The 26,660-nt window shown below is 30.8% G+C and overlaps 2 protein-coding genes across 2 annotated transcripts; one reads left to right on the forward strand and one right to left on the reverse strand.

Moving 5' to 3' along the window:
• Positions 1-12,572: 12,572 nt before the first annotated feature.
• On the reverse strand, positions 12,573-16,818 carry LOC8289730 ((DL)-glycerol-3-phosphatase 2). The gene is made up of 6 exons (XM_002532191.4): positions 16,532-16,818; positions 16,044-16,268; positions 14,862-14,922; positions 14,587-14,734; positions 14,345-14,424; positions 12,573-13,074 (listed from the first exon to the last, which is right to left on the reverse strand). The coding sequence occupies exons 1-6, from the start codon at positions 16,722-16,724 to the stop codon at positions 12,942-12,944; spliced, it is 840 nt and encodes a 279-aa protein (XP_002532237.2). The 5' UTR covers positions 16,725-16,818; the 3' UTR covers positions 12,573-12,941.
• A 501-nt stretch (positions 16,819-17,319) lies between these two features.
• Positions 17,320-18,123, forward strand: LOC107262292. Its single transcript, XM_015727255.2, has one exon. It carries the CDS (start codon positions 17,320-17,322, stop codon positions 18,121-18,123), a length of 804 nt encoding a protein of 267 aa, XP_015582741.2.
• Positions 18,124-26,660: the final 8,537 nt, after the last annotated feature.

The following is a 26,660-nucleotide window of genomic DNA, read 5'->3' on the forward strand; positions in this document are numbered from 1 at the left end:
ACATTTTGTATTGTTTTATGTTCCTCTATGATATAGTTCAACCATAAATTTCACTAATGGTCGATCTTCTATTATATTTCACTTTTTGTTCTTTGTTCCTTTTGTGGGTATTAAAGTAGCTTGAGAGGATCTAATTCCTTCCATGTTATGTGTAATTTAACATGTGTTACTAATAGCTTCAAACAATCACAATAAAAAAAATCATGGTAGTAGCAAAATCACATAATAGAAACAATTAAAGTGGCAAAAATTAAACTTGGAATAAAAATAATCACAATGGCAGCAATATAAAATCTAAAAAGAAATTGATCCATACGAGAACTAGTCTAAGAGTATATATGGGATACTTGAATTCAAACAATATGATATACTTGCTATATAATTAAGTAAATAATTCACCCTAATAAATCTCAAAAACCATCCCTAATGATCCATATAAATATTAAAAGTATAATAACAACATTCAAATGAAAAGAAATTATTTCTTATTATAAGCATTCATAGACAAATGACAAGTGCTAATTTAAAATATCAAAAAAAGGTACAAAGTCTAATGATTAATAAGTAGTAGTTCTACTTTTGTTTCCATGACAACAAATAAAGAAAATACAAAAAATTTGTATCTCAATAGTAGTAGGTCAACTATCTCTAATCAAACTAGCATTAGTCTTTGGAAGCCTTCCACGTATTGAACATTTTATTGGCCATATTCATCTGCATTATTGTCCAAGCCTCTGATAGTTCAATTGTAGTAATTATATGATTCTCTATATTATCATTATTATTGCTTTCACTTAACCAGGCCTCAAAAAGATCATATTCATGCTCCATTCTAAGAAAAATGTGAAGCAAGCAATAAGCAATGATAATTTGATTGTGAGTTCTAACTAGATAATGAGATGCTCATATAAGAATTTCCCATTGCAATTTAAGTACTTCAAAACAACTCTTAATAACATTATAAGTAGCTGCATGTTTCATATTAAAAAAATCTTGATTGGTTCTTGGCTAACAACCTTCACACCACTCACTTAAGTGATATCTTTGTCCCCTAAATGGTGTAGAAATCCCTCACTGTTGCATATCCAGCATCAACTGGATAGTAACAACCTATATCCAATCCAAATATTCTAAGTTAATTATATGATTCTTATAAACTATAATAATATATTTAATTACTATTTCTAATTTTGTATATTACCATGTAGTGTTTTAAGCCTATGTGTCCTACTAATTACATCTTGAAATACTCTTTCATAAGCGGTTGTCCTTCCTAACTAGGGAGAATATAAATTAATTGCATATCTGGTGTACATACACCTACCACATTTGTAGCAATATTTTCTTTATGAGTCTTATATCTATTTTTATTAACTACCGATACTATAATTTTTATATATGTTTCATCCAAAGCTTTAAGAAAATTCTAAAAAGGAAGAGAAAATGTAGCATAAAATCCTCATTTGTCTTCAAACCTAAAAGAAAGAATATTAAATGTATAAATTACCTACCTTGAACTACTTCAAATGCTCATTTGTGCAATTTACAGGGATAGGCTTAGGTTTCTTAAACAAATAACTTTGCAAATGCATAGTCATATTTAACAATTTATAGAGGTATCGATTTACAGTCTCCTCTAACCTTTGAAAGTTTATGAGAATAGTTTTGTTCTGATGATGAGAAAAAATGCAAAAATAATCCTACTTGCCCATCCACAAGCATATTTCTTGTTGGTTTTAAACCCCTAATATTTTCTAGCATCTCACATAACTTATAAAATGCTCGTCCATCCATTATTAATTCACTAGTATAAGTGGTGTTCTTACTATGAATAAGCCTCCTAATATATTCTCTTTTTATATAAGAATTTAATTCATAAGTAATTTGAGGTCTATTTTAGGAATAGACGAAATTACACTAGCTATAGTTAAAAAACAATTCACAACGGCATACATTTGCAACCAAACTGTCAAAACAATTGCTATTTTCTTTCTCTTTTCCTTAGTTCGAAGTAAACTTGATTGAGAGATTATGCAAAGAAAACTTAATTTAGCTGGTTTTTAATAGGCACAAAAGACTATAAAATATCTACAAACTTGCACATTACAAATACTATAGAACATATAAAGAAGCATATTATATAAATTTAATAAACTACAACTTTAATTCTGTAATTTATATATAATGGGATTAAAGGTGGCTCATGCCTTCATTAATTCTATAATTTAATAAACTATTTCATAGAAAAAATAGAATTTCTTCCCTTTGTGCTACTCTTCACATCTGATTTCTAAGGAAATTCATTGCCATATCCAACTTTTATTAATATGAACTTTATCATTCCTTAGATACTCGAAATACAAAATGATAAAACAAGAGAAATGAGGGGTAGAAGGGTTGCATATAGTAAACTTCAGTTGTTGACTACACATAGAATTGACAAATAATATAACCATATAGTATTATCTTAATAGCTTAATAGAAACCAAGTGGTAAGGATTTCTTATTCTTGAATATCTCCTATAGTGCACATTAATAAATTATAATATTTTCTCCTACTCTAGAATTAAAATATATATAAATACTTAATTGAAAGAAAGCTTAGCAAAAAATAAACTCAAATCAACAAAAATATTCATTGTCCAAGGTAGAGAAGACCCTAATTAGAATACTGGAATTTATATCCTGAACAGTAAAGTTACTATTGTTACTGATTTAATACCAATTAAGAAATCATTCAAGACATATCTCGGCAGACCATGGAAAAAATATTCTAGATGTTGTATTCTCTGATAGTGTTTTTAGTGTACTACTAGATGTCTCTTCAATATATGCTTAGAACTAGGATTGAGCAAATATAAAAGAAAATCACAACTTCAACTTTCTTGTTCAATTTTGTTAATTTTTTAAAATTTGATCTTGAAATAGACTATATTTTTAAAGCACATGAAACTCTTTTAAGATCTTAGGCATGTAAAAAAAAAAAAAAATAGTTAACCATCAAACTTAAATGAGAGGTCTGATCCACAATAGATAATAATAATTGAAAATCAACTATCATAATTCACACTTTGGATCAAATATACCTATTAAATGATAATTTAGAGTTACGAATCCACCCACTTGAGTGGTCTTAAATGCAATTTATATCGAGATCATCTTTAAGCTAGCAGCAATTGGCAATGCTGAAAAATTTAATGAATACACTGACAAGTCATTGAGAGAGTGTGAGAGGTTTTGTATTTGAAAATGTATCAATAAATTTCGCAATTATAATTTGAAGAATAACAATACAACCAAATACCACAACGAATAGTAACAAAAACACCATATTTATCAAATGATCAGAAAGCATATTCAGATTTTATTGGGTTTGATTAGGTTCAATTACCCTAGATCCTAAAATAAAGTTGAATAAATCAAAATCAAATATCAACATTATAAAATGATAAACATTCAACTAAGAAATCTAAAACATCAACCTATCAAAAAAATCAAATAATTCAATTACCTAATACCTATTATGTTAGTCATAATAAATCATCACTGTTGAGCCCACAAAGTAGATAATCAACAGGCAATTAAGAGGAATGGGAAGATTAAAAGTTGATAATCAAAAGTGGTCGTCAACTGTGGAGAGGAGTTAACAATCAACAACAACCATTGATAGTTAAGAGGAGTGAGGAGCAATTTTTCACTTTTTAAGGAAGGAGGAGCTTTTTATTTTTTGAATGAGAGAACCCCAATAATTTTGATGAGAGCAAAAGTGGAAACGTTTAATTTTGCATTAAAATACATATTCTTTAATTTTTGGTGGAATAGGTATTTCATAAGAATAATAGAGTTACTATTTTGTAAAATAACTATTTTGTCCTAAAAATATGAATCAAATCAAGAAGTAACTTTTTCTATGGAATAGCTATTATATTCCTTATCTATTCCTGAACTAAACATAGCCTAAGAGTATAAGAGGCAAATAAATAGCTCAATTAAGTTAGTTTTTCATTTATTATTATGTTAGTATATTAACTTTAGTTGACTTAACATAATAGTAGCTCAATTGTATATATATTTTTTATTTTCTATATTTTACAAGATTGGATCAATAATAATATTTCATTCTCGTTCACTTTTATTAACCTAACGATGAATACAAGCGGGAGGTGAGGAAAGGGCAGTGTTACATTGGGGACACTTCCTCCCATTGCCCGACAACTTCTAATTCTTTTTTAACAATTGATATAATTAGCATGTTATTATGTTGAAGAAAAAAGAAGAATTTTTTATATATATAAAATGAAAAATAAACTACTATATCTAATGAAAGAAGGTCTTAAACTCGAGCAATCTCCAACATTAAGTACCTAATCATTAGACCAAAGCTTGGTACCTTTCTTAATGAAAATTATTTATTGTCATGTTAAGGATAGGAGACCTAAAAAATTAAGATGTAGGCACATCTTAACATAGTTGTGTAGTGTACATGAAGTGAGTTTGTTAAGACATGGAGATACTTTAATAGATTTTAGATATTTTTCATATTATTATTATATTTAACTTCTATAATTGTATTTTACTTATAATTATCTATTTGTATACTATTAGGTCTATCTATGTATACTTCTTAATGGTTTGTACAATCCTTTTATTGTATTATAAATAGTCTTATATTATATGTACAATTCTATACATGGTATCAAAGTCTTGCATGAAAATTCAATTATTTTCAATGGCTTTCAATTCATTATTGCTAATACTTATAGTGCTCTACTATAGGCTCTATTCTATCTACATTACATAACTCTATTCAGGTGTATCCACGCCTTAATTGGCTTAATACATAATTTCACCCTAAAACTTTATCAACTTAACCAATCCTTTAAACCACCGGTTAATATCTAGAAGACCATCGGTTAGAGTATAGAATAGGATATTTTCTAGTGTATTATAATCCTATTAGGACTTTAATTTCTTAGTTATTATTTATAAGAGTGTCATTAGGATGTAGGCACTATAAATACTCTTATTATTTATTTTGCCAATAAATTTTCATTATTTTTTTATCAAATCAATTCTTTTGATGATCCTCTCAAATTATTCTTGAGTTTTTTAGATTTAGAAGCTTGTTTTCTTTATGTTTACAATCTAGTGTTGAGCGCACATTAAATCTATGCTACACATTACATAAGGAGGTATCAGAGCGAGAATTTGTCTAATCCAAGATGTTCAATACTTGTAGTAACAATAGTAACCAAACCTGTGATAAAGATCAAGGCTTGCCTGTCATTTGGAGAGCAATAAAAGAACAAAGAAAAATAACTCATAATTTGCAACAAAAATTGACAAAACTTGTCAATCAATTCACTTTGTTGCAAATTGACATTAAGATAAACTTGAATGGAGGCAATAATCAAACCAGTAGAGTTAATCCCGAAAGAGAAGTGGATGTTCGAGTTCCTATTAATCCTAAAAGACCCATACAAGATGATGAGAGTAATGATGAAACATGCTTGGGTCTTGTAGTAGGCGAGCAAGAGAACAATGATCCTAGGAGAAATTTTTAAAATTACCAACAAGATGATGAGTTTCAACTAAAGTTAGATATTCCTACTTTTAGTGGTGATTTAAACATTGAAGATTTCCTAGTTTTGATGACGGATGTGGATAGATTTTTTGAATATATGAAAATTCCTGAGAGGCAAGTGAAGTTATTAGTGTGGTGGAATAGGTTGAAGGAGATGAGGTGAAAAGAAATGGAGAAATCCTATAAAAGCTATATGCAGACGAATTAAACAATTAGAGTCCTATTAGAAGTGTGCATAAGGTAGTAAGAGTATGACTGAGTACACAATAAAATTCTTGAGGTTGGTGGAGAGGAGTCAACTATCAGAAATTGAAGCTCAACAAGCAGATCAATATTTGGATAGATTGAAATCAATAATCCAAGAAAAGATAGGAGTACACATAGTTTCTTAGTATGCAAGAAGCAAGAAACTTGGCAATGAAGGCTGAGTTAATGTTGCAATAAAGGACGAGAACTAAAAATTATTGTAGATATGGTATAGGCGACAATAGAATAACAACAAGTATTGACAAAAGGAAGGCAGTACAAGGAGCAGATAACAACATCACTAGGTCAAGAGGTAACACTAATGCTAAAAAAAATCAAAAAATTCTTATGTTAAACTTGCTCTATTTAAATGTTTTAAATACTTAGAGCCTGGGCATAGATCAAATTAATGTCCAAAGAGAAAAATAGTGAATGTTGTAGAGGAGGCTGAAAATTACGAGAAATATGTAATTTGTGACCAAGATGATGGGGATGACAAAGAAGAAGATAATGAGTAAAATTATATGTGGGTTATTAAAAGGTTCATATTGATGCCTAAGAGTAATGATGATACTCAAAGGCATAAATTGTTTCGCACTATATATACAGTATTAGAAAAAATATTTGATGTGATTATTGATGATGGGAGTCAAGAGAATATAATAAGTAAGAAAGTTGAAAAGAAATTGTAGTTGTCACTTAAAAAATATCCTAACCCATACAACATTATTGGATCAAGGATGTTGGCGGACTCAAGTTAATGAGCGATGTAAGTTGCCATTTTCAATTGAAAAGTATGTTGATGAGGTGTATTATGAGGTTGTTAATATGAATTCTTGTGATATTTTATTTGGATGACCTTGATAATTTGATGTTGATGTCAAACATTCGACTAGGAAGGATACCCATCAATTAGAGAATGATGGAGCGCATAATACTTTTTTTTTAATATTAGAAAAGAACCAATCCGAAGCTTCTAAAGTGAAGGGAAGGAACTTTTCAATTTATATAAAACACATGATGAGTTTATTGAGGATAGTAAGAAGTCAAAAGAGGTTCACTTATTGATTGTAAAGGGAGAGAGTGTAAATGAGCCGCTAGAAGTGAGAAATTCAATAAAAGTGCAAGAATTGTTGGAATAACTTAGTCATGTGGTGCCTGAAGATTTACTGGATGGGTTACTTCTTATGAGGAATATTCAACATCTTATTGACTTAGTGCTAAGTGCTAATTTATCCAATTTTCCACACTACCATGTAAGTCCCAAGGAGAATGAGATCTTGAGAAAGAAGGTAGAAGAGTAATTAAAGAAGGGGCATACCCAAATTAGCATGAGTCCATGTGTAGTTTTGCCATTGTTGATGACAAAGAAAGATGTTAGTTGGAGGATGTATTTTGATAGTAGAGCAATCAATAATATCAATATTTGACTATAAATTTCAATTTCAAGATTGGATGACATGCTTGATCAGCTCAATGGAGTTGTAGTATTTACAAAGATTGATCTTAGAAGTGGTTACTATCAAATCAGAATTCATCTTGACAATGAGTAGAAAAAACTTTCAAGACAAGAGATGGATTATTTGAATAGGCTGACTAATGCGCAAAGTACTTTCATGAGACTGATAAATTAGGTATTACTTCCTTTTATTGGTAGCTTTATTATGGTGTATTTCGATGATATTCTGATTTACAACGAATCTATTAATGAGCATATTAGCCATATTAGAGAAATGTTGTTTGTGTTGAGGGAGAATAAACTCTATGCTAATTTGAAAAAATATACTTTTATGGGTGAGAGTTTATTATTCTTGGATTTTGGAGTTAGTAAAAATGGGATTAAGGTAGATGAGGAAAAAGTAAGCTATTAGAGAGTGGCCTACTCTTAAAAATGTGGGTGATGTGAAGAGTTTTCATATGTTAGCTACTTTCTAAAGATATTTCATAAAACACTTTAGTAGTATTGTTGCATATATTACTAAGTATTTGAAGAATAGTAAGTTTCATTGGGATGATGATCAAAAGGCAAGTTTTTCTTAACAAAAAAAAGTAATGTACTGCACTTATATTAGCTTTACCTAATTTTGATAAGTTATTTGAGGTAGAGTGTGAAGGGAGTAGTGTGGGTATTGGTGATGTTTTGTCTTAAGAAAAATATCCTATAGCCTTATTTAGTGAGAAATTGTGTGAGGCTAGAAGGAAATGGTCTACTTAGAACAATGAGTTTTATACCGCTGTGCAAGCTTTAAAGATATAGGAACACTATTTGATTGCTAAAGAGTTTGTTTTGTATAGTAATCATCAAATTGTTAAGTTCACAAGTAGTTAAAAGTAGATAAGGAGTGATATGCATGCTAGACAGTATACTTTTAATGATAAATTCCCATATAAGATTATGTATAAAATAGGGCAGCAAAATAAGGTCGTAGACACGTTGAATAAACACATGACATTACTCAAGACTCGTAGTATGTAAATAGTTGGCTTTGAGTGCTTGAAGGATTGGTATACAAGAGATGTGGTTTTTAAGAATATATAGGAGCAATGTAAGTCTAATGTTCCATTAAAAGATTACTATTTGCATTGATGATTTTCTTATACAAGGGAATCAATTGTATGTTCCTCGCACTTCCTTCTGTGAGAAGATTATTTAAGACTTTCATGGTAGAGGATTAGCTGGACACTTGGGTAGAGATAAAACAGTTGCAGTTGTCAAGGGAAGATATCATTAGCCTAAATTGTGGGGTGATGTCAACATCATTGTTTCTAAGTATTCTGTATGCCAATCATCAAAGAGGTAGTCAAACAATGATGGACTTTATATACCATTGCCAATGCAAAGTACTATTTAGGAGAACTTGTCCGTGGAATTTATACTAGGCTTACCTCGAAGCCAACGAGGTATGAATTTTATTTTTATTGTGGTTGACAAGATCTTGAAGATGGCACATTTTCTTCCATGCTATAAGACTACATCTACAACCATATTATTTTTTAAAGACGTTGTCAAGCTATACGGAGTGCTAAAGACCATTATATCTGATCGTGATACTTGATTCTTGATTCCCTTTTGGAGGACATTGTGGGAGTTGTTTGATTCTTCATTGAACTTTAATAGCACAACTCATCCATAAACTAATATTCAAACTGAAGTAATGAATCGGACTTAGGGCAATTTGATTCGCAGCATTTGCAGTACTAAGCCAAAACAGTGGGAGTTTGCTTATAACAATGTCGTTATAGTTCCACGGATGGATCACCATTCTCTATTGTTTATATGAAATCTCCTAATTATGCTTTAGATTTGGTGAAGTATTGAAGATTTATGGAGTTAATGTTGCAGCTGAGCAATTAGTATAGCAGATTTAATCAGTGTAAGAGGGTGTGAAGTGCAAGATTGAGAAAGCTAATGCAAAGTACAAAGCAGCAGCTGCTAAGAATAGGAAGCATAAAGTGTTTGATTTAGGTGATGAAGTTATATGATATTCTTGAGGAAGGAGCACATATCAACAGGCCATTCAAACAAGTAAAAGACAAAGAAGTACAATCCTTTCAAGATTACAAAGAAGATTAATAATAATGCTTATGTGATGGATTTACTAATTTGGTTGAATATCTCCAAGACCTTTAATGTTGCTGACTTATCATTGTTCTTCTCAGATGTCAACCTACCTTATGAAGAACCAAATTTGAGGTTGAATTTTCATCAAGTGGAGGTGATTGATGAGGGACAGTGCCTATCTGGTGCTTCAACTGGTGATTGGCCACCCATGCATAAACCGCCAGTTGAAGAACCAGATAAGAATTATGCAAATGGTTTTGAATATTAACTTAACTGTTCGTTTAATCGGCCCTTTAAACCACTGGTTAGAATCTAAAAGACTACTAGTTAGAACTCGAAATAGAATATTTTATGGTATTTTCTAATTTTATTAGGACTTTAATTCTTTAGTTATTTGGTTTATTATTTACAAGAGTGCCATTAAGGTTTAGACATTATAAATACTCTTGTTATTTATTTTATCAATACCTTTTTATTATTATTTTATCAAACCAATTCTTTTGAGGATTCTCTCAAATTATTCTTGAGTTTCTTAGATTTATAAGCTTATTTTCTTTGTATTTTCAATCTAATGTTGAGCGCACATTAAATTTACACTACACATTGCGTTATAATATCCAAAGCAATCACTAAATTTTGAAAAATTAATAATATTAAAATATAATAAAACCATTCACTAAATTTAACAAACATGTTTCAATATTTTTAGCTTATATTTCTCTCTTGTAGTTTTTCTAAATAAATTGGATTGTTTATTTATATAACTATTTTTCATTTTAATAGAAGAATTTAAATTTACATTTCACATTGTAAAAGCAAAATGTGGTTAAGTATTTTTATGATCATAAAAGTTTGATAAAAGTTTTAGGAATCTTTTAGAAAAGGCAGAAGGCTTATTTGAATTTTTAAATTTTCGCGATTTAGTCACTTTATTCAATTTAACCTAACAAACAACTAAATTGTATCGAGAAATTTCCTTACTTGTCCAATTTCTAATGAATCAAGATAACCATTGTAACTTTTTAAACACTTTTAATTTTAATTTAACCTAATAGGTACTTGAACTTTATTTTTTATAATATTTAAGCACCTCCGTGCAGTACATGTGAAACGTGTTGACATAAAGCAATGTGTCAAAAGTGTTTAAATATAATAAGATACTAAATTAAGGTGTCTATTAAATTATATTAAATGTTTAAATATTAAAATGACTAAATTACCAAAGTTCATAGTAGCAAATATGCATTTGCCCTTTCAAAATGTTGTTAGTTAAGTATGCACTATTTTTGGATGGTGTTGGTTAGGGCATTAACTTATTGTCTCTACAATACAAGGAATTACTTTCTCATACATATGGCTCCTTCTAATTGTTCTCCTTTTGTATACAAGGAATTACTTTCTGATACATGTGGCTCCTTCTATAATGACAAGCAATTTGTAGGCATGAGACTTTTGTATCCGCCGCCGCCCCCCAAACTTTTGCATTATAGCAAACTCTGTGAAAAAGGACACTTGATAGCTACCTAGCTAACCCTAACTTTTCTCATCTTTTATTACCTAGAAAAAGGATCTATGGCAGACATGGAATTAGTTGAATTGGTAAAGCTGTAGCCCTAAAGTTTCATTTCACTTTCAGTGACATTAATTTTTTGGGTTGTTGGGTGCATGGGGTTTAATGCTGAAAATACCCAACCTGAGATGGGACAAATAATTTTGCAGATCAATTTCAGCGCATTTAGATGTATGCTTGCAGTCAGCATTGATTTCCGGTGGGATAAATTTGAATTTAGGTGAGAATCGAATTGGAAATAGATAATAGGGTTGCTTGTGTTTGATTCACTAAATGATAGTCTAGAATCTGAGTGGAGGTCTTTCATCAATGGGAATCATTCATTGTTACTCTTTCTAGAGATTTAACTTATTTGTTTCTATAAAAATTAAGTCAAATTAATTTTATAATCAAATAAATAAATAATAATATATTATTTAAAATTACTAAATATATATATATATATATATATATATATTTATCATAAAAATAGATAATTAAAATTTGAATTATTTAGTTATTTTTAATTATGATTTCAGAGTATGAACCAAATGAAAGTTTTGTTAGATTCCTTGCATGACAATTATCATTATTTTAATTATAAATTAATTTGAAATATATAATTTAATAAAAAATTTAATATTTAATTTTAATCTATAATATTTTAAAAAATAATAACAAATTAATTATTTTTAAATATACTTATTTTTTAAAAAATTTAAAATTTTATTAGTGTAATAATAAAAAAATATTTAAAAAATATTTATTAATTAATTTTAAGATTATATAACTTAATAATATAATTGATATTATTATTTTTAGGATTATTTTATTATTTTCAGTCAAGAATTTGACTTTTTTTTTAATAGTAAATATTATTATTGTGTTCCAGCATCTCCAACAAACTCTTTGAATGATATATATTTTCTATTATAGGTAATATATATAAATATTATATTTTCAAGAGATTCTAATTCATCATTATTTCTTAAAATAATTTAAAAGCTGCATTCTCTGTTTTTAAATATAAAGAGGGATTACTTTTTTTTTTTTAAGAGTTATATTCTTTCCTTACTCTTTTATCTTTCCTTTTACTTTATTAATAAAAGATTAATTAGAGAATAAATAAAAAGTATTGTTGAAAGACACATACAATTTAAGACAAATTAAAATAGAGAATTAATTATTTATAATTTAATAAGGAGTCATATAGAGTATCTTTAGAAATTTTCTTAGCATATTAATGTAAAAATGAGAATATTTTTATAAAATAGAGAATAAAATACCATATTTAGAAATGAAAAATCTGACATTCAAAACATCAATTTCCAGTACTAAATATCTGACACCAGACGAAAGCATGATAGCTCCTTGCAAGAATCTTATCAAGGTCAAATAATGCTTCCAAAAAATATAGGCAAAACGCATTATTGAACCCCCAAATTTTTCAATTTTATTTTATTAAACCCTTGTACTTTTATCTTTGCTTTTATTAAGGATTATTAACTCCATAATAGAAGCAAAAAATTAAAAGTACAAGGTCTTAGTAAAACAAACAAAATTTTCATGAAGTATGTGTAAAAAGTTCTTAATCCAACAAAATAAAAAAAAAATTCAGGGACTTAACAAAATAAAATAAAAATTCAGGGACTTAATAAAATAAAACTGAAAAATTCAGAGGCTTACAATGCATTTTGCCAAACATATAAGGTGACTGGTAAATATATTTCCTGATATATAAGCTTCGACCATTGCAAGATTAGCTATCTGATAAGAAATTGAATACTGCTTCCTAAGATCAGCAATCTAATCAAAGTTGAATCCAACTTCCTAAAAACAGAATGGGGCTAAAGGCCAGCCTGTAGAGACAAGTCCCATGACCAAACCAGCAAGGACATATCCCTGGATCAGATCAATCTCATTTTGTAGCACTAAAAGAATGTTTTGGTTTTCAATCTGTTTGCAATGTGCAAGGCATAACACTAATAAAATTTGCAAGGTTAGCTTTCCGAGTTTTCGAAAGACGGCAGGCCCCAGTAACTCGGGTTGAAATCCAATAGAGAGCACAAAACTTGGTCAGCATTCTTGTGATAAGAGCTATCCAGTCTTGGATCTGGAACCATTACTACATGCCTGCATGAAAAGAGATTCCCTCTGGGGCTCATAAATGCAAAAATAATGACCTGTCTTTCTGTATACTGAACTAATATATGATCCCAGTAGATTCAAAATGACTTCATGAGAAACTGTAATTGAAGGAGCTTAGAATAGTAATATTGACTCACTTTTCTGAAGGAAGTGTTGAAGAGTGTCGAGCATACTATACTACCCTTAAGCAACTTTAGCCTTGTTATAAATTAAAGCAAAATCGACTAGGCGTTCTGTCCTGACTAGTTGTTATAAGTGTGTCATTTACGACTCTAATTTCTTCCCATTCAGTACCTTGAGATTAGGATAGATAAAACTTAATAGCAAATTTTGAGTTTTAAACCTGTCAAGAAATTACTAGGGACAACCATGGACACAAAGTTTAAAAACTCAGAAAATGGGCATTGCTAACTAATATTAGTATTAAAGGACTAAATTGCAATCAGATTTTCAAGTTTTGACACTAATACGTAGTCAAACAATAAATGTCAACAAACTTCTCTAGCTAAGAACACTTAGCATTTTGATCTATTAGGTTCACTATTGCTAGAATTCCAGACATAATAACCATTTAGAAACTACTATAATAAAGTTCTATATAAAACATCCTTATCATTTTAAAGTTTATAAGAAGATCCAGTTAAATATCCATAAGAAAATAGTAGCTTTCATTTTTAAAACAAAAGAGAAACTTGAGTAATTTCACTGATTCAAATGAAAGTTCAACCACCATCAGTCAAACTAACTGAAAGCCATATTTTTTAGTTTGTAATATGAATGAGAGGGAAGATTGAAGAATGACTACCAGAAAGAGAATAGAAATTGTCTTCTGCTTTTTCCTTGACATCGAAGTGTCAATTCCATCCTCATTTAGATAAATGATAGAGAAAAACAAAACAGAAGCAATACTAACCCACCAAGTTCATAAGAGTGAATAAGTTGTTCACATTGCTGCATTAAACAGAACATAAATAGCTGCTCTCATCTGGCTTAGCCCTTTAAGAAAGCAGTTCTAGTCCCAAAGATGTGGAAATCAATTCTCATAGTTCAGTTTCATAGCTGAACATCATATCTATTACATTTACATAGTATAATAAATGTTTTGGTTATTTAACAGTTACTACATACATGTGTATATGCTCTATTACTTTGTGTATACATATTTATGTAAAGTGGCTTTAAACGTTGACAAGACCAAGAACCCATATGTAACAAATCATAAACGCCATACAAGTTGGAAGATAAGTGCACTTACATTCCAGCATTTTTGGCTGCAAGAACACCTGTGGGCGCATCTTCAAAAGCAAGAATCTTCTGTGGATCTACAGTGCCATCCTAACAATAACAGACAATCATAAACTGTAATTACGTATTAAACTTCATGCCAAATAATATGAAGTTAACTTGGGAAAAAAGCAATAAACCGAATCAACCAAATTCAACATCCCAGCTGATTATTCTCGTTATAAATGATAGAGAAACCTCTAGAACCGTTACCTCGAATCTCCTGGCTGCAGCAAGGAATACATCTGGTGATGGTTTTCCTTGTTTAACTTCTGGATCATCTCCAAGGACAAAATGATGCATCAAGGAGAAAAGCTCACCATGTCTCTGTGTTTTCAATTCAAAATGCCTCCTGTGAGAACTGAGAAACATATTCTAATCAGTATCCCTCATTAATTTGGAAGATAAAGAACAAACTACAGATAAATCATATAAACAAAACTCTATTGAATTAACAATTATAAGAAATGAAACAAAATGAAACACACCCAGTTGCTAAGGCAATTGGTATTCCTTTTGAGTGGAGATGCCTGATCAACCGGCTGACTCCTTGATCATACAGAAACAAATATTGGAAAAATAAGTTCAACTGATCATACATTACCAAGAAGTAAAAGAAAAAGAAACGATGTACCAAACTTCTAATATTCTTTGTGCTCCCATCCATGTTCTTATGTCAAATTGAAGGCTTTTGCAAATAGGATTGGATAATAATATAAAAGGTGCAACAGCTTTTTGGGATTTACCTATTTTAGTTCATGAAATTTAATTTTTGGCAATTAACTATATAAACAGAAACTTCTTTTGCAATCAAGTTCACCTTGCATTTTCAAGATATCTGAATGATGACTGATGACTAGACTTTTCAAAAAAATACATATGAAAATAACTTTAAAAGAAACCTGATGAGGTGAGGTTCATTTCTACTATTTGTTTGGATCCAGACAAATGGAAAACAGCAAACACATTTGGCAATTTCACATGTGCACAATTCCAGTAACAAGAAAAAGGTCACTTAGAGTTTCAATAGCATTTCAAGCATCACTCAGAAAACCTAAAATGCATTTCAAACATTAGTAAATAGGTCATTTGTCCTTGTTCATGGCAGATAAAAGTTACTTGGCAAAGAAAATTTTCACCTAGAACAATTGAGGGCAGCATCTGTACCCACAATTTTCCAATGTTGAATTTCATTTCACTCAAAAGTATTGTCCTAGATACTGCTCACCTGTAAGAAATTTTCTACTAGCATGTAAATTGCATGTGGTAGTTGCTTTTTCTCTCTGTATTGCAATTCGTACTTCTCAGAACAAAACCCTTTGGTCATATGATATCTCAATCTGAAACTCTGATTCTCACATTAATGTTTTCCCCAATTCCTCCCCAAAAACTTTGAGACAAGCACTGAGAGAGAGGTCAATTACAAACCACATGAAACTAATTTGGTAGATAAAAAGTGTTTAAAGCTTAACAGACTTCTTTAGCATTTTAAGGCAAGCAAATTCATTTAATTATATACCAACAAAGCTCATTCCGAATATACATAGGCAAAGCAACCTTCAATTAAAATTCCCACTTCGATTTTATATTTTCAACAATAAATATGCTGCTACTGCATTAAAAACTGTAAAACATTAAACAAATAATCACTGGTATAAAATAAAAGATACCTGGCATGAGTTCACTAGTCGGAAACAAGCTTCGTAGCATCTCCTCCCTTTCAATAATAAAGTCCTCAGCTGAAAGGGAATCACTAATCCCGGTCTCCTCAACGAAAACACGAGCTGCTTCAATTGCTTTCTTCCCCATCATTTTAGGCTTTAGAGACCAATCAAAAGTTTTATTGTATCTAGCCAGTATAATTTCCTGGACTTCAGTATAGAATTTCTCTGTGTCTGACATATGTGCCAGTACAATACTCATTAACAGACATATATACATAGAGAGAGACAATGTGATCAAAGAAAGATCCGATAGCCTCACACACAACGTGATAAGCAGCAAACAACAATATTTCTTTCAAGAAATCAATTTACACTAGACAAACATGCCAAACAATCATATTCCAAGAATCTATATATAAAGAAAAATCTAAGTACAAGTATAAGTAAAGAGGAAAGTGTGTAATGAACGGAGAGAAAGTGTTTGATGAAATTACCAAGTAAGAGGCCATCCATGTCGAAAACAACGTGAGTTATTGGTTGTTTTACTGAAAGGTTAGTGGAACAATTAGCCATTGCAAACTGGTGTCTGGATTTATGGAGATTTTGTAGAGATGCAAAGGCTAAATTGTTAAAAGGTCTAAATTGCAGGTTCTGCCAAAATTTGCAGGAGACTTCAATTCCAAACATTCTGCCTTGCTTATATATAGTTAAGGGAATAACCTTGCGAAAGGAAAAGAAACGGAACCATGAGACTAGAAGTAATCGTTATTATTTCCAGAAAAAAAAAAAAAAAATCCTTTGTCTTTTTGAGTAAAAATAGCAAGAATTGTCTTTCTTAGTGAAAAAAGGAGGGTAAATCTGTATCGGAATCAAAAGGGTAAACATGTAATTTTCTTTTATTTTTTTGGATTCCTATGTAGTAGTGCATGTTAGAAGTAATGGACGATGACAATGTTTTTTTCAAGTTATTCCTCTCAAGTTTGTCCTAGAGTGTTATCTGTTTTGTTAATAATTGTCCTATGTTTTAGGATATGCATTGGACCTATTCGTATGCAACTATCTCATGATCTTTAGATCTGTTAGAGACGTGAGGAGTGCTTAGTGTAGTGCTGCTTTGTTGCAGCAGCTTCTGTTTTGCATTTGTAAAGCTATTTAATAGCCAAACTTTATCAATTCAAAGTGTGGTTGTCATCCTATATTTCTTTATTCAACATTTTTGGTATCAGAGCTACATCAGCCTGATATAAGTACAATACAGAAATCTGAGATGAGAGAAGCAAAAATGGCAGAGAGCAGCAACGCAAACACCAAATTTGTGCAACTTGCGATTCCAAAATTCGATGGGTACTATGAGCATTGGGCCAAGCTCATGGAGAACTTCTTGCGAGCCAAGGAGTATTGGAATTTAATCGAGGTGGGTATCGAAGCCGTTCCAGAAGGAACAGAAGGAGATGGCGAGAAGATGAGGGCAATGGAAGAACAGCTCCTAAAGGACAAGAAGATCAAGAACTATCTCTATCAAGCTATCGATAGAGAAATTATGGAAATAATTCTGAATGACGATACGTTAAAACCGATTTGGGATTCCATGAAGCAGAAATTCAAAGGATCAACAAGAGTGAAACGTGCTCAATTGCAAGCCTTGCGCACTGAATATGAGACTATCAAGATGAAAGAAGGCGAATCGATCAATGCTTATTTTGGAAGAATTCTATCCGTTGTAAAACGGATGAAAGCATGTGGAGAGTCCATCCAGAAAAGAGAGATAGCAGGCAAGATAATGAGGTCACTCACCTCAAGGTTCAACTATGTCGTATGCTCAATTGAGGAATCAAACAATATCGACACACTCACAATTGATGAGCTTCAAAGTAGTATGCTCATTCATGAGCAAAGGATGAAAATTTATGTGGAGGAAGAACACGCACTCAAGGTCTCACATGATGAGAGAGAGAAGTGTTTCAAGGAGGAAGGAGTCGAGGACGAGAGAGAGAAGTGTTTCAAGGAGGAAGGAGTCGAGGCAGAGGGAGATTTTCATACGGCTCAAGCAAGGCAATGCTGGAATGCTACAAATGTCATAAATTAGGATATTTTCAGCATGAATGTCCTAGTTGAGAAAAAAGGGTCAACTATGCTAAAATAGAAGAAGAAGATGAGATACTACTCATGGCTCATATTGACTCCATAGAAGCTAGCAAAGAAGGAACTTGGTACCTGGACTCGGGGTGCTCAAACCACATGACTGGAAACAAGGAATGGTTTGACAAGCTTGATGAAAAATTCAAGCATTCTGTGAAGCTTGGCAATGACTACAGAATGGCAATGCTTGGGAAAGGTAACATTAAAATTGAGGTAGAAGGAATGGCTTGCACCATTAAAGATGTATATTATATTCCAGAATTGAAGAACAATCTCTTAAGTATGGGGTAGCTACAGGAAAGGGGAATGGTCATTATCATTAAGCATGGTGTCTGCAAAGTCTATCACCCACACCATGGATGTATCATTGTGAGCAGAATGACTACCAACAAGATGTTTGTGGTGGTAGCCAACATAGTCATCAATACAGCAGCATGTTATAACATTGAAGCTGAAAATCTAGGAGACTTATGGCACAAGAGACTGGGGCATTTGAGTTCTCAGGGTATGAAACAAATGATGCATAAAGATATGGTCAGAGGCATTCCAAAGTTCGTCACATCAAGTGACATATGTGATAGCTGCATGAAGGGAAAACAACACAGAAAGATCATACCAAAAAGGAGCAAATGGAGAGCAAGCAAACCTCTTCAACTCATCCACTATGATATTTGTGGACCAATCTTTCCCAAATCTCACAGCAATAAAAGGTATATCTTGACTTTCATTGATGATTTCATTAGAAAGTTATGGATTTATATGTTGAATGTGAAGAGTGAAGCCTTCACAACATTCAAATGTTTTAAATCACAAGTTGAGAAGGAGAAATGAATGAGCATTGGTGGATTAAGAACAGATAGGGGAGGTGAATTCACTTCAACTGAATTCATAGAGTACTGTAGAACACATGGAATCAAAAGGCAGCTCACCACAGCATACACTCCACATCAAGACGGGGTAGCTGAACGAAAGAATCGTTCAATACTTAATATGGTGAGATGCATGCTAGAGGAGAAAAAGATGCCAAAGGCTTTCTGGCCAGATGCAGCTAAATGGACCTGCCATGTGCTGAATAGATGTCCAACGTCATCACTGAAGAACAAGACACCTGAAGAATGCTGGAGTGGATCAAAGCCAAATGTAGAATACTTTAAAGTATTTGGATGCATAGGGTATGTTCATGTACCAGAAGCTCAGAGACTAAAGCTGGATGCAAGGAGTAGAAAATGTGTGCTCATTGGATATAGTGATGAATCCAAGGGATACAAAATGTATGATCCAGTAGAAAGAAAAGTGCTAGTCAGTAAGGGTATGGTATTTGAGGAGAAGAGCTGTTGGAATTAGGGAGAAAGTGAATCAGACAGTAGAGAGGAGGCACTGGATTAGGGAAAAGCAGAAGATGATACTTATGGTTCGAGTGAAGATGAAGAGGAAATAAAAGTGAACACAAGTTCCAACAGTTCACTATCATCTGAAGAAGAACAAGTTACAGAAGTACCAAAAATGCTTCCACTTGCCACTAGAAGAATCACAAGAGCACCAAGCTATCTACAAGACTATATCAGTGGTGAAGGACTTTAAGAGGAAGAAGAGGTACAAAATTTTATTTTCTTTACAACTCATGATGATCCAATTTATTTTGAAGATGTTGTAAAGAATAAAAATTGGAGAGATGTCATGGATGCAGAAATAGGAGCCATTGTCAAGAACAACACTTGGGAGCTAGTTAAAGCACCAAAAGAAGCTAAAATCATTGGAGTAAAATGGATCTTTCGTACCAAGCTTAATGAAAATGGAAATGTTGATAAGTGCAAAGCAAGACTAGTTGCAAAACGTTATGCACAGGAGAAGGGGATTGACTACAATGAAGTTTTTGCTCCAGTAGTTCGTTAGGATATAATTAGAACAGTAATTGCTCTAGTTGCCAGAAATGGATGGATGTTGTAACAACTGGATGTAAAAAGTGCATTTCTGCATGGAGAACTCACTAAAGATGTCTACATTGCACAACCGCAAGGATATGTTGCTAAAGAAAAAGAAGATAAAGTGTACAAACTGAAAAAGGCATTGTATGGTCTCAAAAAAGCACCAAGGGTATAGTTCAGCAAAATAGAAGGTTACTTCATCAAGCATGGGTTCAATCAAAGCTGTCATGAACATACACTATTTGTGAAGAAAGAAACACCTGACAAAATTCTCATTGTAAGTCTCTATGTTGATGATCTTGTGTTTACTAGCAATGATGATAATATGTTAAGATGTTTTAAAGATTCCATGAAGAAGGAGTTTGAAATGACTGATTTGGGGGAGATGAAATATTTTCTGAGGGTAGAAGTAAATCAAGGTGCAAAAGGAATACATATTTGTCAAAGAAAATATGCTGAAGATATTCTAGCTAGATTTGGTATGGTTGAGTGCAATGGTGTAAAGAATCCTATGGTTCCAGGCAACAAACTGTCAAAATAGGAAGAAAGGAGAGAAGCAGACTCTACTTTGGGCAAGCAAATGGTGGGCAGTCTTATGTACATCACAGCTACAAGGCCTGACTTGATGTATAGTGTGTGTTTGATTAGCAAGTTTATGTCAACCTATAGAGATCCATATGCTTGGTTTAGGGGAGGGATTGTTAGAAGTAATGGATGATGACAATGTCTTTTTTCAAGTTATTCCTCTCAGGTTTATCCTAGGGTATTATCTGTTTCTGTTAATAATTGTCATATGTTTTAGGATATGCATTGGACCTATTCCTATGCAACTACATCATGATCTTTAGATCTGTTAGAGACGTGAGGAGTGCTTAGTGTAGAGCTGTTTTGTTTCAGCAGCTTCTGTTTCGCATTTCTAAAGCTATTTAATAGCCAAACTTTATCAATTCAAAGTGTGGTTGTCATCCTATATTTCTTTATTCAACAGTGCAAATATGCCATGTCTTCACTTCTTTAATGAATTTTGAATTTTGAGTTAGAATTTTATTATAAATTTTAAAATTTAACTCTTAATTAATGCTAGTGTGAAAATCTAAAATTACTTATTTATTTAATGAATTGAATCTCTCTCTTCCTTATCTCTATCTTTATTTTTTTCAATTTTTTCTCTTTCTTGTCGTCTTTTTTTTTTCTCTTTTCTTTCTTTATTTCTCTCTTTCTTTCTATTTTTAATTTTATTTTAGAAACAATGACATCAAACTCAACAAAAAAAAGTAAATCAAAGAAATTTTATGTTATTTTAAGAAATGCAGTAAATCATTAACTATATTAACATCTTCATGGTTCATAGAGTCATTTGAATCTTCAGTAAAATCATTTTCTATTTCATCTTCTTTAAAATCGAGAACATGTGCATCTTTCCCTGCATCAACATTACTTTAATTTTCCCCTCCTTCATTATTTATCGTGTCTGGATTACCATGGCTTCCATCACCACTTTTCATCAAACTGTCGTCTTCACTAAATTCAAATATCTCCTCAATAAATTGATTTTTGTGTTAGTGATTACACAAATCATCCATTGAATAAGCAAGTGCAAGAGAGGAAGATACTGGAAGAGAAACTCAAATTCTTTTACAGATTTTGATCTTGTTTGACATACTTAAAAATATCTCACCTTATACTAGTTTTATAGAGACTCATAAATTAAATTGGCTTAATTATCTAGCTGTTGAAATTAAATTATTTTAGTTTTCAATGATCTTTTTATTAATTAAACCTAGATTAATATGAAAGAAAAAAAAGAAATAGAGAAATCTTGGTGCTGGTGGTTGGATATTAGAGTGAAAAAAAAAAAAAAAGAGAAAGATTTTGACAAGATTTTTAGCGGCAATTTGTACATCTTCCGTGGCGATAATTGATTCTTATACAATTACCCAAAAATGCAAGAAATATCGTTTTCAGTTCAAAAATCTCTACTGCAAAATATTTCTTTTCTAAGTATATTTTTCTGTTTTACAAAATAGAATACGTTATTAGAAATTTGATTTATATTTTCATAATTTTATAGCATTGAGTTATTTGGTATATATTTAGTATTATGTTTGTAATATCTTTGGTGTCCCTTAAATAATATTTGATATACATAATTAATAATTTTTTATATTTGTTTTGTATATATTTGTTATATCTTTAATATCTGAAATTAATTTTTGATATTTATTACATAATTTTGATATTTGTTTCACATATCTTAGTATCTAGTCAGTATATATTTAGTAGATATCTAATATATAACTAGAATTTGAAATATATAATATATTTTGGTATCTGGTTAGTAGATATGTAGTTTACAACTAGTATAATATATATAACTAGTTTCTAAAACTACCTTTTAGTATTTGTTTCGTATATATTTAGTATATATTTAATATTTAAAATTATCTTTTGATATTTATTTTATTTTTTAATATCTATTTCATATATTTTAGTGTCTAATTAATATGATATTTAATATATTTTTAATATACATTGAATATATTTAGCACCCACTAAAGCAACAGTCACTCACTCACTCCTATTTTATTATAGCATCTAATCAACCATTTGGAGTTCTCTATATATGTGTCCTAGTACCACTAAGACTAGGGATTTTTCTTAATTTAATGTGATTGAGAAAAAAATATTCTCATTTTAGGGTGAGAATCTATGAAATTATTATTTTATGGTAGTTTGAAAACAAATTCTAGTTTAGATAATGGTTAAATTGGTTATGGGTCCACATTTTTTAACAAGATTGGTGTAACATGGTCTAATATGTTGGTGAAAGGAGTGTGTTGTTATTTCTTGGTAAAAGAAGAGTAATGTTCCAACTAGCGTGTGCATGCAACACTACCTGGTCACTCTATCCAACTCTAATATAACTTATTTCTTCTTCCACTCGTATCACTCACTTTTCGCATCTTTTTTTTCTTTCTTTCATTTCCTTCTTTCCTTTCATCCTCCTGCGTGATTTTCTTTCTTTGGTTGGTGAATAACAAATTTTTTTTCATCTTTGAAAGCTTTCGGTGGTGAATTATCTTTTTTTCTTTATTTCTTTCTTTTAGTCGAGTTGAAGAATTTTTGTATAATTTATACTAGTTGTAAGTACAATATTTTTATTAATATTTTATATTTCTTTTGCTTTAGAATTTCTAATATATTATTGTATAATAATATTTATAATTTTATAGGTATTTTTGAAGTTATACAAGAAATTGTCATATAAGATAAGAAGTTGTATTTATATTTTTTTTTAGATTAAATTTATTGTTGTTATTTATTATTATATTATATAATTCATCATTTATAAATTCTTACATTCTTATTGTAATTTTATATTTTTTTGTAGTAGTAATAACTATAAATTTTTTTATATTATTATATATTATGTTATATAATTTTTTTTTTACGTTTTATCATAATTTTATAATATATGTATTATTGTTTATTTTTTTGAAGTGGTAATATTATTTATTATATTATTGTATAAGAATTTTAAATTTTATCAGTTTGAACCACATTCAAGGTCTAATTAATCAAAATAAACAAAGAAAAAATTAAATTATTACACAAATATATTAGAATATAAAAAATCTCATTGGTATTTGTCCGCCACTTGAAGTGGTGGATAAGATTTTTTTTCTAAATATTTCAAACCTGTTCGCCATTTGAATTGGTAAACAGGTTGTTGACCTACAATTTCATATGCGATTTTGACGATGCAAAATATTATTACTACTAACAATCTTGTTTAGTACTATTGTTCTTAATAGGTAGTCTTTAATTATCATTGACATATATAAATGAAGATGAAGGCATAAGTATTAAGATGGATTCAAGAGTCAAGGACTTGAATACTTGAGTCAATATGAAGATCATGATAAAATCATGAAGTAATAAATATGAAAAGAGTGATAGAGCATATAAGGATAAGGCGAAGAGCATGTGGAGTTAAGAAACTCATGTGGACATGGATGATCTCCACGAAATAAAATTAGTTGTTAAAGTTTAAAGAATAAATTGTACTACTTGGAAGAGTTTATGAGGACAGGCCATACATGGATGGATAGCTATATCAGTCTAGTTTAAGGAACAAAAATTAGAATAATTTTTGGAGCTAGAAAAATAGAGTTTCAGATTTTTTTAGTGAATTATGCTCAAGCTGTCAGATTGGATTGCAGCAGATAAGGTTAATTAGAATTAGTGGCATTATTTCTAGGAGAGAAATTTTAAAATTCCTTTCTCCAGACTTATAGCCTAGGAGTCTAGTTTTATATGAAAAATGTCTTACATCAATCCGAGGTGTATGAAAAGCGCAATGGCCGAAATACTGAAGTATGTCCAAACTGTCAAGACTAGATGAGCAATAAAATATTTCAATTTTTGGAGTATAAAAATTGTTAATTTTAGAGTTTTTCAAAACTATAATGTTGTAATAGATTAACTAAAGTTTCTAACAAAAAATAGTTTACCATTTGGAGTTGTATAGCTCAAGATTTTGAATTTTTAAATTGTCACGCCCCTGATTGAAAACCAAGAATTCCATAGAAGCATTCAGGGCCAACATTCCCAACCGTGAAAGTAGCCTTTCACGGCCATGAAGAAATCTTCATAGTCATGAAAGAAAGCTTTTCAACCGTGAACAAAGATTCACGCTCATAAAGAACTTTTTATTCACAAGTCCAATAACCTGCAGGGCCAAAGTTCCTAGCCATGAATAAAAGTTTTCAACCTTGAAAGCAGACCTTTCTAGCCGTGAAGAATTGTACATGGCCATGATGGTTCCAGTTTTTCAAATTTATTTTTTGCGCTGAGGCTTTATGGACATGAATGATTTTTTTTCACCCGGGAACCTATATTTATGAAGGTTGTTCAAACAACTATATTTTTATTTAATAAAGGTATAACGTCTCAATTTCACCTAGGACTATTTAAACTTCATTTCTAATTGTCCTAGGTTAAGTAAGAGCATTTACTTAAGCCTTCTATTTATTATATCTCTCAACAACCTATATTTCTTCATGAAATTCATGTTGTATTGAACATTCAAGAAAAGGGCTTGAATCTTCGGGTAGTTAAGTGATTGATTTCTATATTCAAAGCTCAAAAGGATTAGATTAGGCACTTGTGTGAAGGATTAATTACTTTTGTAACTAAGATTGAGAATCTTAGATTGGGTTAGAGTGTGAGCCTTTAGAATACACTTAGGTTAAAGTGCTAGCTATAGAAAACACTCAAGTTTGAGTGTTAGCCATTAAAACACTTCTAAGAAGTTTGAGTGTGAGCTTTGAAATACTTGGATTTGATCTTGCACCCATAAAAGGATCATTTATAGTGAAAATCTCAAGTCAAGCTTGAGGAGCGGATGTAGGCAAAAAGTTGGCGGAACCACTATAAATCTTGTGTTTGAATATCTTTTTCCTACACTCTTATATTTGTTATATTTATACTTACTATATATTGTGATTTGTTCTTGCATTTATATTGAGAATTGTTCAATTGCTTTGATTAACTAATTTCGCCATTATTGGTTTTAATACTCAAGTCTTTCAAAGCAAAGGTCTTTAATTAGAATTGATTTTTAGTTTCAACCAATTCACCCCCTCTCTTGGTTGCCATAAGGTATTTCACGAGTCTTGTCATTTTTAGCTATCCATTTCTTCACCAATTGGAGTGGAGGACTATCCCTGTCCACTAGTTGGACTAGGGGACAGCCTTGTCGGCCAATCCATCTAGTAGACAGTGTCACGTATTCAAAATCCACCCCAAATTGAGAATTACTTTTCAAACTATTCTAAAAATATAATTTTCTTAAATTTTACCCTAAATTGAGAATTTTTGTCTTAATACCCTAAATAAAGAAAAAGACGGTGTCCCTATATACAAGTTGTTCTCAAGACAAACATTTCTCATTTACAACAGTAAATGTATTATTTGGAAAGGATTTGCATTTAATGCATTGGGATATTCCATGTAGCATAAGAACTTTTAAGTATGATTATCGAATGAACCATAAAGTATTTTGATGTGCATTATGTAATTTTTACCAATAATATCCTCACTACAAAGAAATGCATCTAAACACAATAGATGAGAAGAAACTAATATTTTTTTCACTATGTTAAAACATGTATTAAGTATACAAATTACAACGTTAGGCAAAGTGGATGAACATGAGTACAATGATGAGCATGTAGATTACATATATGATTTAAGACTTTTGTCTCTAAAAGCACGAGAAAAGCAATTCTAAGTATGTTAACCAAATTGCTAATCACCACATATCTCTACCATCTCACATTGCAATTCATCACTATATATATACCAATGGAAAAACAACATATAAATAACAAGTTTCTGATGTGCAGAATCCTCAGATGAGGCAAGCACAGAGCATATACTTGTTATCTAATAATAGAAAATAATATATAAATAATAAGTTTCTGATGTGCAGGATCCTCAGATGAGGTAAGCATAGAGCATACGCTTGTTATCTAACAATAGAAAAGAATAGATA

The sequence above is a fragment of the Ricinus communis genome, chromosome 3 (genome assembly GCF_019578655.1).
Source record: "Ricinus communis isolate WT05 ecotype wild-type chromosome 3, ASM1957865v1, whole genome shotgun sequence".
NCBI classification, from domain to species: Eukaryota; Viridiplantae; Streptophyta; class Magnoliopsida; order Malpighiales; family Euphorbiaceae; genus Ricinus; species Ricinus communis.

Bases quoted from the DNA above. Each gene is read 5' to 3' on its own strand.
- LOC8289730 (XM_002532191.4), bottom strand. From the start codon at position 16,724: ATGTTTGGAATTGAAGTCTCCTGCAAATTTTGGCAGAACCTGCAATTT. The intron at 14,923-16,043 runs GTATCTTTTATT...TGTATGATCAAG, and splicing joins GACTAGTGAACTCATGCCAG to GAGTCAGCCGGTTGATCAGG. The intron at 14,425-14,586 runs GTAACGGTTCTA...TGTTATTGTTAG, and splicing joins CTGCAGCCAGGAGATTCGAG to GATGGCACTGTAGATCCACA.
- LOC107262292 (XM_015727255.2), top strand. From the start codon at position 17,320: ATGGCAGAGAGCAGCAACGCAAACACCAAATTTGTGCAACTTGCGATT.